At 39.5% G+C, this 12,358-nt stretch overlaps 1 protein-coding gene across 2 annotated transcripts in view; it reads left to right on the forward strand.

Annotated features, from left to right (window-relative positions):
- The window catches only part of MDN1 (midasin AAA ATPase 1), a 98,934-nt gene that overhangs the window by 58,681 nt on the left and 27,895 nt on the right, over positions 1 to 12,358 (forward strand). For both annotated transcript variants that reach the window (XM_065833421.2, XM_071806757.1), the window contains exons 58-73: positions 689 to 815; positions 1,483 to 1,653; positions 1,800 to 2,014; positions 2,113 to 2,494; positions 2,829 to 2,938; positions 3,994 to 4,690; positions 5,565 to 5,726; positions 6,389 to 6,662; positions 6,902 to 7,137; positions 7,597 to 7,692; positions 7,921 to 8,015; positions 8,712 to 8,833; positions 9,748 to 9,894; positions 11,332 to 11,441; positions 11,875 to 11,948; positions 12,136 to 12,331. In XM_065833421.2, the coding sequence (XP_065689493.2) occupies positions 689 to 815; positions 1,483 to 1,653; positions 1,800 to 2,014; positions 2,113 to 2,494; positions 2,829 to 2,938; positions 3,994 to 4,690; positions 5,565 to 5,726; positions 6,389 to 6,662; positions 6,902 to 7,137; positions 7,597 to 7,692; positions 7,921 to 8,015; positions 8,712 to 8,833; positions 9,748 to 9,894; positions 11,332 to 11,441; positions 11,875 to 11,948; positions 12,136 to 12,331 (3,214 nt within the window). The remainder of the gene's footprint in view (positions 1 to 688; positions 816 to 1,482; positions 1,654 to 1,799; positions 2,015 to 2,112; positions 2,495 to 2,828; positions 2,939 to 3,993; positions 4,691 to 5,564; positions 5,727 to 6,388; positions 6,663 to 6,901; positions 7,138 to 7,596; positions 7,693 to 7,920; positions 8,016 to 8,711; positions 8,834 to 9,747; positions 9,895 to 11,331; positions 11,442 to 11,874; positions 11,949 to 12,135; positions 12,332 to 12,358) is intronic.

The raw sequence follows: 12,358 nt of genomic DNA on the forward strand, positions 1-12,358 counted from the left end.
CCCCGGGAAAGTGGTGGATTCCCCAACTTTTTAATGAAACAGAAGAGTTCTTCATGTTAGTAATTAATGTGAAGATGTTCATCACCATGTTGCTGGGCCTACTGCAGAAAGACTGAATTAGAGATGGAGGAGTACATGAGCATGCTTGGTTCCTTTTGTGTAAACTACATACATATACTCATTGTTTAAATTAATGTTATTAATGTAAGAAGTGTCAGTGTTGGCTTAAGGGGCCCAGTGTATTTATTTTGTTTTACTGTTTTACTGTTCCTTAAAAGAGAGCTTTTCATTTATAGATTTCAGTGGAAGTATTTTTTTATGCAATGAGACTCCTAGAATCACTGATTCATTCTTGAATTTAAAAAAAGTTCTGATTTGTGCAAGAACTGTAAAGCTGGAGGACAGTTTGTCTCCAAGTGTTTTGTACGTTTTGCTGAACACGTAGCTTATAACTACAAAAGATGCCACGTCTCCCTCTTGTTGTATTTAGATTTTGCCAACTTTGAAGGATGCAGGTGGTTTGAGTATTATTTGAGTGCTTGTTCTTTTCTGTTTAATTTAACCTTTAAGTGAGTCTTCATTATTATTACTTCACTTGTCATTCTGAATTTGTTTTACCATCTAAATGACTTATGTCACATACCCTGCTTAAGCCTTTCTTAGGTTGTATTTCTTTTACCTGCTACAGGGAGAACTGCAGTCAAGAGCTAAGCACATGTTCAGACGTAGTTCAGCTTATAGATTTTTCCTTGAAGTTGACACCAGCTGCTTCTCACCAGCTATCTGGACTGTGGCACTTGTTACACCTTAAAGAAGTAAGAACAAGTTTCAGTTTAATTAGTTTTGTAGAAGTTTTCAACAGACTCTTCAAAATAGGTATATCTCTAAGGTTTTTGACATGTGGTTTTTCTACCTGTGTCCAGCAATAATTGTTCCTTCTTTTAATAAGAAAGACTACTAACTGTGAGCCTGCAGAAAATGTAAAATACAACATTAAAACATAAATAAAACACAACAAAGTATTAAGTAACATAGTTCTATATGATCTAGTTTGGTGCTATTGTTCCATTCATCTGTTTGTGACCTAACAGAAAACAGGGATTTGAATAGCAGGTGCCAGCCTGGTTGTATTAGTGTATTCAAAGTAATTTTGTGCTGAAAAATACTTGCTGCTGTTCCTGAGCCTCAACAAAAGGTTGCACAGGTGTAGACTAGAAGCTGCATTCTGAAAACTTGCTCTGTAAACACGCTGCATATTCCACAGACAGGTGCAGCAGTGCAGACCTCAGAAAGCATATGTTCTTTTTGTTGAGAAGAGAGATGCAAGCAAACACTATCTGAATTTGAAAAGGATTTTGAGGAATATCTTGTACTATCCCTACTGAAAAACAGTGTCATACTCTTCTTATTTGTGTGTCTGTACTTGATCCTCTTCTGCTCCCTATAAATTATTCTCAGCTCTAGGTTCTTATCTCTCCTTAGATATCCCCTGAAGAACTGTCTATTCTGTCATCTCAACTAGTTAATGCTGCATTAGCATCCTTTTGGAGCAGCACGTTCACCACAGACCCAGACTACTGGTTGACTTGGAGGCCGCTACCTGCAACGGAGGAAAAGACCTTTTCTAAATCGCAGATGAACTGTTCTATGAAGGTTTGTCTCTTTTGACCTCATCAAACAACTAGGCTGAATACTCTTTTATTAAATAATTCAACAGCTTTCTAAAGCAATACTGTAAGTTCTAGCATAGTCAATGTAAGTTTCATCTGAACAATCTAATTCTTAATCTCTTAATTTAGGGCCCAGGTATTTTGACCCGAGCCGTTTTCTCAAAGTGCTTCTTTGAAATTCTAACTAGCAGCAGCAAGACAAGCCAGTGGGATGTGAGTGGGCTTCCTGTCCTGTCATCATCCCATGTGACACTGGGAGAATGGTTGGAGAGAGCACAGCAGCTTCATCAAGTCAGCACAGCACTGTGGACCAACCTGGCTGTCTCTACAATAGCAGATTTTCGGTATTAAGACCTCTCTTCCACATACTTGTTGTTTAAATCAGTCACGTTACAGAAGTTTGCTTACCATTTGTGAACTTTTTTCATTCCTTTGCCTCCAGATACACAGATGCTAGACTGCAAGGAACAATTCTAGGCAGACAGCTCTCTGCCCTGGTGGATCTGGTTCCAATGGATCTTCAAGAAGAATTTTTTGAGTGCTGTGAGAAGCTCTACCTCAAGGATCCCATTGCATATGAGTACCTTCTCAAGATACTTCGAAGCATCACTGATCAGGAGTTACTTCCTAAAGAATTCCTGTTCCTTCTGATCACTTGCTTGCAGCAGTTCTTTGGGGAAGGACTTCAGGAGTTACCAGAGACAGCTTGGCGAGGAAGCCTCTGGGTGAATATTGGTTTAGTACAGATCCAGGTGTGGCTTCCACAGACCAGGTTTGATCCGGCTATTAAAAGAGAATACAAGCTCAAGTATACTAAAGAAGAGGTGAGTGTAGAGTTGGCTTTTATCTCTGTAACCTGTTCTCTCACATGTCTGCATTCCTCTCTTCTGGCTGCTGTTGCACAGCAGCTTTTTCCCCCTTCTTAAATACATTATCCCAGAGGTGCTACCACTGTCACTGATGAGCTCAGCCTTGGTCAGTGGCAGGTCCATCTTTGAGCGGGCTGGAACTGGCTCTATCGGACATGGGGGAAGCTTCTAGCAACTTCTCACAGAAGCCATCCCTGTAGGCCCCCTGCTACCAAAACCTTGCCAAAACAAATAAGATCTACTTGGTTACCAAAACCAGAACCTCAGAGAATGTTTCTTTCCTTTTTAGTTATACCAGCTGGAGTGTGAATGGAAAACAAATGATTTGTCATCCCAGCTGCACACAGGAAAAAGTGTTGAAGATGAAGGAGCCAGCAATTATATTCATCCTCATCTCAGGTAACATCTCAGGCACTTAACTCTTTTTCTTTCAGATTGGAAACTTAATCTTTGAATGCTCAGGCTCCAGAGCTTTTTCTCCACAGCATAACAATTTTTGTGTTCTTCTGTAGGAATAAAGTTTGTTGATTTTGAAAGTATCAGTTTACATATTGAAGTGGTAAAGAAAAGTACAGAAGCTGTTCTGTTTACTTGCAGTGACTTAGGAATTGTCTGTACATACTTTGTACTGCTGTAAATACAACAGTTGAAGCAGTAGCCATCATATCTTGATAAAATTAAAACTATACACGTAAGTGAATATAAAGCCATATATCTAAATTATGGTAGTTCCGTTAAAATGTGACAGTTATCAAATAAATGAAATTACATGAAATGTGTATCTATCACTGTAAGTCTTCAAGGCCTTGATAGATGCCAGTGCTATTTTGCAGAGTTCCTGGACTGATTCGTCCTGGGTAGAAGTTTCCAGATGTGTATTTTAGCAACAACCTTTACCTGTGGTGCTATGGATAAATTAAGTATCTTACAACATAGAGTACACTGACATTCAGAATTTGTAGCCATTGTTATGTGATTTTTTTTTTTTTAATTTTTTTTTTTAATCAGAGGAACTTAAGGAAGAAATTTTAGATTTCTTCTTTGTGCACATTTCAGGTGTTCCTTGTACATGAATATAAACTAGGTGGTATTCATAATTTTCCACCACTAATGGAAGTCTTCATTTTCATTGTTACACACATAGAGGATCTGATAGTCTTGAGCAATGGCTGAGTTTTAACAATTGCTTCCAGTAATGCTACTTTATCCTTAATGCTCACAGAGCTGTCAGGTAACAGGCAAAATAGTAACTGAAGTTCATTGAAGTGTGGGGAAAAAAGAGATGTACATATGCATGTTATATGGGTGTCGCTTCTTGTTTTTTCCTTGTTTGCTGTTTTACACAAACTAGCAGAATATTTCTGATTAATCTTTTTTTAATGTATCTAACTGTTACGTTAGATATAAACATGTTTATATATATGTCTAAACTGATCAATGTTATTTCTTAACAGACTGTTGCATGAAAGAATGCAAAGGTTGAAGGAGCAAATAAGCAGTCTTTCCAGAAAAAAGGCCTTCAGGCCTCCAGCTCCACCCTATGATTGCTTATACCAGGAGGTTCACCAGTACATCAACAGCATAGCACGGGTTTCTTCAGTCCAAGATCTTTTAGCCCGCCTTCTGCAGTTCCTTCGTGGGGAAAGACCTAAATCACTTCAGGCAATACAAAACCTGTTAAATGAAGAAGCATCTTGGCAACAGTCACATCATCAGTTTAGAAAACACCTGTCAGAGGAGTATGCTGTATTCCCCGATGCCATCATTCCACTGCAAGCTGCCATCTTACAGTTGCAGCATGGCATGCGATTAGTGGCTTCTGAAGCTTACACAGTGCTCAAGAGTTCTGTGCATCCAGCTGATCTGACCAACCTCGTCACTTCTTTGTTGGCATTTCCTTCAGTTGGCCATGCCTTCCCCACTTACTTAGCTCATGCAGAAATTTTATGCTCAGTGAATTCAGTTGAAGTCCTTCATGGACTTAGAAAATTCTCTCTAAAGCACTCTGAAGTAGAATCGGAAGGAGTAGAGCAACCTTGCCCAACTCTTGAACAGCTCTTGGTGAATGCTTTGTTGCGTCTTCAATGCCATGTACTATCCAGAGGAGAGATGGACAAGAAATCTCTGCAGCTTTTTAGACATCTGTGTCAGGTAGGAGCTGAATGCCAGTGGCCTTGATCCTTGCCATAAACTAACTTGTCCCCAGTACAAGACAGATGTGGATCTGTTAAAGCTGGTCTAGAGGAGGACCACAAAAATTGTCAGAGGGCTGAAATTCCCCTCATATGAAGAAAGGCTGACAGAGTTGGTGTTGTTTACCCTGGAGAAGACTCTGGGGAGACTTCCTGGTGGCTTCTCAGTATAGAAAGGATTGAAAGAGACTTTTTATCAAGGCTTGTAGTGATAGGACGTGGTGCAATGGTTTTAAACTGAAAGAGGGTTAAGTTTATGTTGAACATAAGGAAGAAACTTTTTACAATGAGGTTGGTGAAGCACTGGAGCAGGTTGTCCAGAGAAGCTGTGGGTGTCCCATTCCTGGAAGTGTTCAAGGCCAGATTGGATGAGGCTTTGAGCAACCTGGTATAGTGGAAGGTGTCCCTACCCATGGCTGGGGGGTTGGATTAGATGATTTTTGGAGGTCACATCCAACTCAAGCTATTCTATGATGTTACCTTGATAATTGTCAGTACAATGTTCTAAACTTTGATTTTATTTCCATTTAATTGAAAAATGATAATATTAACATCATCTAAAATATTGACTTAACTTGTTTGGGTTTTTAAAGGCGTAAAGTTGAAGGAGATTAGAACTTGGCCAAGCACTGTGCATACTGTTTTCTGTAGATTTTCATCATTAGTTTGTTGAGAGAGTAGTTTACAAATCTTCTTTCAAGTCAGATGGCTTTGATTTATAGTGTTTTAGACTGTACAGGAGGAAAGAGACAAGATAGATGCTGCCCCTTTGATGAAATATAGGTGATTTTAAACATTAACTTCTGTAAAAACGTGCTGCTTTGTTTCCTTAGGCAATTATAAATGAGTGGGATGAACAGGAACGCCGTACTCAAGAGCAGGAGGCAATGGAACGCAGTCTGTACAGATACAGAAGTAAAAGTCATGGGAAAGGACAGAGTGAGGAGGAAGAGGAAGAAAAAGAATTTAGGAGGAGATTTCCCCTTCATGAAAAGGTAGCAACTGTAATTTACAAATGCCATCTGAAAAAGCACACTATGAGTAAAATGAGATGAGGAATAAAGCAGTTTTTCCTTTAGCCAAAAGAAAAATGTCCAGTAGATTTTGATAGAAAGGTATTTAAGTACTGTGCTTTTAGTTTTTCTCTTCCACTTGTAGAAAGTTTTTTGAATTAACTTCTAGACTTGAACTGTACTGTGGTTCAGCTGAAGAATTCCACATTACTGAATGTCAATCTCAATGATTTTTTTTGAAGTGTCTTTTCGCTGAGCGATGTCATGCAGTACAGAAAAGCATGGGACAGTTATGTGTGTCAGTGTGTTGTTGGGATGTAACAGTTTGGGTCTTCAAGTGACAAAACAGCGTTGAGGTGATTTATCAGCAGATATGACTGCTGTTGCTTTTTCTGAGGGAGGTTTAGTTGGCAGCACATCAGGGCTCATGGTACCGCACTCTTACCTGCTGTGGTTATGCCCTTAATTTTTCTGTTCACCTGTGTTCTGTTTCAGACTGACATGTGAGCTGCAAGGTGTGCAGTGTATCAATATAGTGCTGGCTCCAAATTATTAGCATATTGTGGCATGCCAAAGGGAGGTGGGGAAGCAATGTATTAAGGGAAACAATTATAATTGATCTTCCATTATCATATGATTTGCAGGATTTTGAAGATATCACAGCTCAGCCAAGCCTAGAAGAAAAAATGGAAACTGAAGATCCATTGGAAGACCAGCTGGAAGTTGATAGAGCTCTTTTGTCCAAGAGCTCTATGCAAACAGTAGTGATGGTTCATCAACAGTTGTGCTTAAACTTTGCTCGATCCCTGTGGTATCAACAGAGTCTGCCTTCTCATCAAGGCAAACATTACTTCAGTACATTTATTTCCTGCTACCAGACTGGTGCATGTCTGATGTCACAATTCTATCCTTTAATTGGTAAGATGCTAGCAATATTTCAGTATGTCTCTTCTTCCATACTCTCATCCCATTGCTTATGTGTGTCACATTCTTATATCCTTGTAATACATGACATGTTGAGGCTTGGGATACGGGGGGGGGAAAAGCCACACACACATACAAAAACAAACAAACAAAACCCCCCAAAACCACTGATTCCTTTTAGTTGAAAAGTGAACTAATATCATGTGTGATGCCTCCCTTTTTTTTCTTCCTAGGTGCTGAAATGAATGATAGTCTTTTGGGAAGTCAACTTCTAGTTAGCACTCTTCTTAACAATACCTTTTTTGAGGAATTAACTTCAGATCTTGTGCTGCAGCAAGATGGCCCATATGACTTCTACCAGCATCCTAATATTCAGCAAGTCCGACAGTGCCAACCTGTACTTGATAATTTTGCTAAAGTAGTAAATGGGCTCCTGCAGGAATGGCCAGAGCATCCAGTACTTGTGCAGGTAAAGACACCTCAACAAATGTTTGGGGAAAGCTGTAACATTTTAAAATTGCTTTCAGCAATCATCAGCCTGCCATACTTCAAAGATTTTTGAGGTCTGTTGCTGTTCTTGTTGCTGTTTTCTTCTGAAATGCTCCCTTTCCCAGTGCTTTAAAATCGATATCTTTGGTCCTGCTTGTGGGGCCTGTTTGCCTCTCTGGTTATATTTCTTAAAGTCATGCAGAAACTTGGTCTGTTGGACCTCTTTGCTTTGGGTCAGTTGTGCTCCTTTCTCCCAGTGTACTGGCCTTCACTGAACTACAAGTGAGCTAATACTAAAATGAAGAAGCTGTTTAAAATTAAAAAAATATTCTTATCTCTTGCAGAGGAGAGTTATGCTAATTCAAATTAGCTTAACTTTATGACTACTTCTGTTGAAGATAAGTTACTGTAAGTTGAATGCTTCTTTTTTATTCTGCAGCTATTAGTTGTAATGGACAGAATCCGGAGTTTTCCACTTTCTAGTCCTCTTTCGAAGTTCCTGAATGGCTTGGAAATTCTTCTTGCAAAGGCACAGGTAAGAAAAGGGCTAAGGAAAACTTTTTTCAATTTTGTGCTTCCTTTATTTATATTGGTGCCATGATAAAAAAACCTGAAAGTGTATGCTTGCCAGGATATGGGAAGCTGAACTTCATCAATGCCATAAGTTTAAGGAGTAGCAATGTAATCCGGAGTACTGCATGAGTCTTGCCATTTAAAGACTTAACTTCTGGTTTTGTATAAAAGGGAACTTTTTTTTTTTCAGGACTGGGAGGAAAACGCCAGTCGAGCTTTGTCCTTGCGGAAACATCTCGATTTGGTCACACAACTGATTATTCAGTGGCGTAGACTGGAGCTGAAGTAAGAACTGTTGTTCCCTCTTGCTTTTTCTTAGATACTGTAAGCTTCTGTCTCTGTACGGAGACACCTTCCAATGCAGAATTGCCTGAATCGTGAAACATGCTTCTGTGTGTGTGTACATGACTGTCCTAGTAACAATGTGCGGAAAAACAAACAAACAAACTAGCAGCTGTATTGGCTCAGAATGAGCTTGTCCAGCCCGTGGTGACCCTACGTATGTGCCTCAGGAGGAGTAGAAGCAGGACAGATAATTATAGTACTTGATCCTAATACTTTTCCCAGCGTTCTTCTCTTTTCATCTTAGGGTTTACTGAGCCTGCAGTGTTTTGTCTATTTAGCAAATTTTCCTTTAACATTTTTGTCTTCTGCTAAGACCGTATTAAATTTTTATATCCACAGTTTACTATTATCAGGAATTCCACAAGCCTATTTCAAGTTTTGTGGAAGAAACAAAACCAAAAACTTTTGAACCTGTCACTCACTGGTCTCTAGTTCTGCATTTCTTCTCCAATATTTAATAACAGTGGCAAAGCAGTGATCCTCAAGAGTTTGTTGTGTATGTTTAGGGATATGTGCAGACTATTCGATTTTCCTTTAGTTTAGTAGAAACAGAGAATAAAGTTTGTTTTGGAGCCTAAACTACCCACAATATTTTTGCTTTATTTTTTCTTCTCTCACCTTCTTTATTGTTTCCAGTTGCTGGTCAGTAAGTTTGGACAATATTATGAAGCAGCATGGAGAGAAATCCACAAAGCATTGGTTCTCAATCTATCAGATGATTGAGAAGTATGTTCAAGAACAGACAGATAACACAGAAGGTAAGACCTGTCCTTAAATGAATATGTGATGCAGTTCCAGAAATTACTAAGGATGCATAATTAAGGTCCTAAATGCCAGAGTCTGACAATGCACTTTCAAGTGTAGTTCTTGTACCCTTTACCCTACAATAAATTCCATGACTGTATAGGATCTTCCATATAGAGTTAACTTTGCTTGGTATTTATTTCTGGAACCACCTGTGTCTCTCATAGGGATAACATGATATGTAGTGTAAAAAAAAAAAAAAAAAAAAAGTCTGAAAAAAGCATCTAAAAGAAAGTAGAACTGTGGTAACTGTATGTAATGAACATATAAAGAGTCAAAACAGATTTGGGGAGTAGGAGGCCTCCATCTGCAGCTGGAAAAGGCACCTAATTTTTTTAACTGCACAAAGTATTATTCATATCGCAGCTGAACTACTTCTAATATCCTGTATAAAACCTAAAGACTTCTTAGAGTAAGTATGTTGTAGTACATACTACTCTTAGCAAATCTGTCTGCAAGTGTTCACATTATCTAAAATAGGGGAAAGAATATGCCTCTCAGTGCTTCGCCTCCCTGAAACTTTATGAAATTGTGAAGGTGAAAGTAGCATCCTCAGGCATGAGGCACAAGCCCTTCATTTGTAGAGAATAGCAATTATTCTTTAAATACTTGATGCACTCTGAAATTGGACATCTAGCTAGCCTCCTCAGTTGCTTACTGCTGCCTCTTCTTTCTTCCAGTGTGTTGTTTGTTGGTTTTATGTATTATTTATTAAATTACAATTCTTCCACTCATCCCATGTCCCCTTTTCCTAATAGAGACTTGATACTTAGTTGGAAGTTTTCAAAGAGCGGACGATAGTTTTAATTTAGAGGTTTTTGTTTGTTTTCTCCCCCTTTCCTTTTAAATTTCTGGTGTTGATATTCAGAAACTAATCGAATGGATTTGAAAACACTGGTCAGCACACTACAAGCTTTTATTGAAGGATCCACACTGGGAGAGTTTCGTGCACGACTTCAAGCACTACTGGGTTTCCACTGCCATGTCTTGCTGATGCCTCAAGTGGCAGAAAAGGGTAAGTCGTCAGCATTACATATGTTGACTATTTTTTACAACAGTATGACCATGGGTATTCAAGATTTGCTAAACAGATCACTAAACTCATACACAGAACATGAGCTGATGCTGTTGTTTTTCCTGTTTTCATGAAGAATGCTGTTGGTCAGTTTACCCCAGCTTCTGGTGTTACAGAATTTTTTTTGTTGGAAAAGGTGTTTGAAATCATCGAATCCAACTGTTAAACCTAGGCACTGTCAAGTCAACCTCTAAACCGAGTCCCTAAGAACCTCATCTACACATCTTTTAAACACCTCCAGGGATGGTGACTCCACCACTTCTCTGGAGAGCCTGTTCCAATACCTGACAACACTTCCCATGAAGAAATTTTTCTTACTATCTAATCTAAACCTCCCCTGGTGCAACTTGAGGTCATTTCCTCTTGTCCTATTGCTTGTTACTTGAGAGAAGAGACCAGCACCCTCCATGCTACAACCTCCTTTCAGGTAGTTGTAGACAGTGATAAGGTCTCTCAGCCTCCTTTTCTGCAAGCTAAACAGTTCCCTCAGCTGCTCCTCATCAGGCCTGTGGTCCAGACCCCTCAGCAACTTCACTGCCCTTCTCTGAACTCTCTCCATCACCTCAATGTCTTTCTTGTAGTGAGGGCCCAAAACTGAACACAGGATTCGAGGTGCAGCCTCACCAATGCTGAGTACAGGGGGATGACCACTGCCCTAGTCCTGCTGGCCACACTATTCCTGATACAAGCCAGGATGCTGTTGGCCGTTTTGGCCACCTGGGCACACTGCTGGCTCATGTTCAGTTGACTGTCCGTCGAAACCCCCAGATCCTTTTCCTCCAGGCAGCTTCCCAGCCACTCTTACCTGAGCCCATAGTGCTGCCTGGGGTTGTTGTGACCCAAGTGCAGGAACCCGGCACTTGGCCTTGTTAAACCTCATACAGCTGGCCTCAGCGCAACAATCCAGCTGATCCAGATCCCTCTGTGTCGCCTTCCTACCCTTCAGCAGATCAACACTCCCACCCAATTTGGTGTAATCTGCAAACTTACTAAGGGTGCAGATCATTGATAAAGAGATTGAAAAAAGTGGCCCCAATACTGGGCCCTGGGTAACACCACTCATGACCTGCCACCAACTTGATTTACCTCTGTTCACCACAGCTCTTTGGGTCTGGCCATTCAGATAGTTTTTTAAAAAGAGTGAGCCCAACCAAGCCATGAGCAGCCCATTTCTCCAGGAGAATGCTGTGGGATATGATGTCAAAGGGTTAGTAAAGTCTGGGTAGACAGCACCCACAGCCTTTCACTCAGCTTGTTGCTAAGCTTCATTATTACAAAAAAAAAAAAAAAAAAAAAAAAAAAAGGGATACATTTCTCTTTTTGATACTGAAAAATACCCTGTTTTAAAAGAAGCTTATTATTTTCTGTCCATTCTAGATGTTCTGTGCAGCATCCTGTGGAATCTATACAATTATTATATGCAGTTTTCAGAGTGCATTGAGGCCAGAATCCTTGAACTTCGTCAACCTATAGAAAAGGAACTTAAGGTAAAAGGAAACTTCACTCAAACAATATGCTGATCTACTCAAAGGAACAGTGGAGCAGATGCTATTTGAATTTGTATATAATAGCTCTGGCCACTGAAATCCCAACTACACATTTTCTTTGGCAAGAATTTATTTTTGAGATGGGGAGTTGGTTGAAGACTTCAATGTTTGGTCTGTCCAGTTTAGCCATGGAGACTTCTACCCAGTAAAGCCCCTTTTGATTTCGCAATTGGCTGTAAAGCAGTTTTAGTGTAAATACATATATTAATAGAATAAGATGCCTATGCAATAATTTGCTCACTTATTAAAATTTCTTGCATTTTAAGACCACCAGATCATCATAGCTGATCAGCTTTAAAGATCATCTTTTATAAGCAAATACCTCATTGCATTTATATGAAGTAATTTTATTGATTCTTCATTTTTCTAATAGGACTTTGTGAAAATTTCGAAGTGGAATGATGTCAGCTTCTGGGCTATAAAACAATCAGTTGAAAAAATACGCAGGTAACTCAAAGCTTGGAAGTAAAGTTCGTATCTGGAACCTTCCTTCCAGATGATTTCTCAATAACGTTGACCTTGAATGCAGGAATGTTTCTTCTGTTCATAACACAGTGAAAACATTTATTTCCAGCAGCTGAGATTTCCAGGATTATAAAACTCAGTAAGATTTTTGCTTTCCTTTGGTAATTAGGACCCTCTTTAAATTTATGAAGAAGTTTGAAGTTGTTCTGAATGAGCCATGTCAGCCTGCCTTGGTGGAAATTGGTAAGGAAGAGCAACTGGACTGCTTGCAAAAGCAGGAAGAAGCTGACAACAGAGAGACCAAAGTTCAGAGGCTAAACAACACATTAAGAAAAATTCTGTCTGCTAAAACAGATGTTGCCAAGGTGATTGTAGTCTTTATTTGAAGTGGG

Source organism: Patagioenas fasciata, chromosome 3 (genome assembly GCF_037038585.1).
Source record: "Patagioenas fasciata isolate bPatFas1 chromosome 3, bPatFas1.hap1, whole genome shotgun sequence".
Lineage (NCBI taxonomy): Eukaryota > Metazoa > Chordata > Aves > Columbiformes > Columbidae > Patagioenas > Patagioenas fasciata.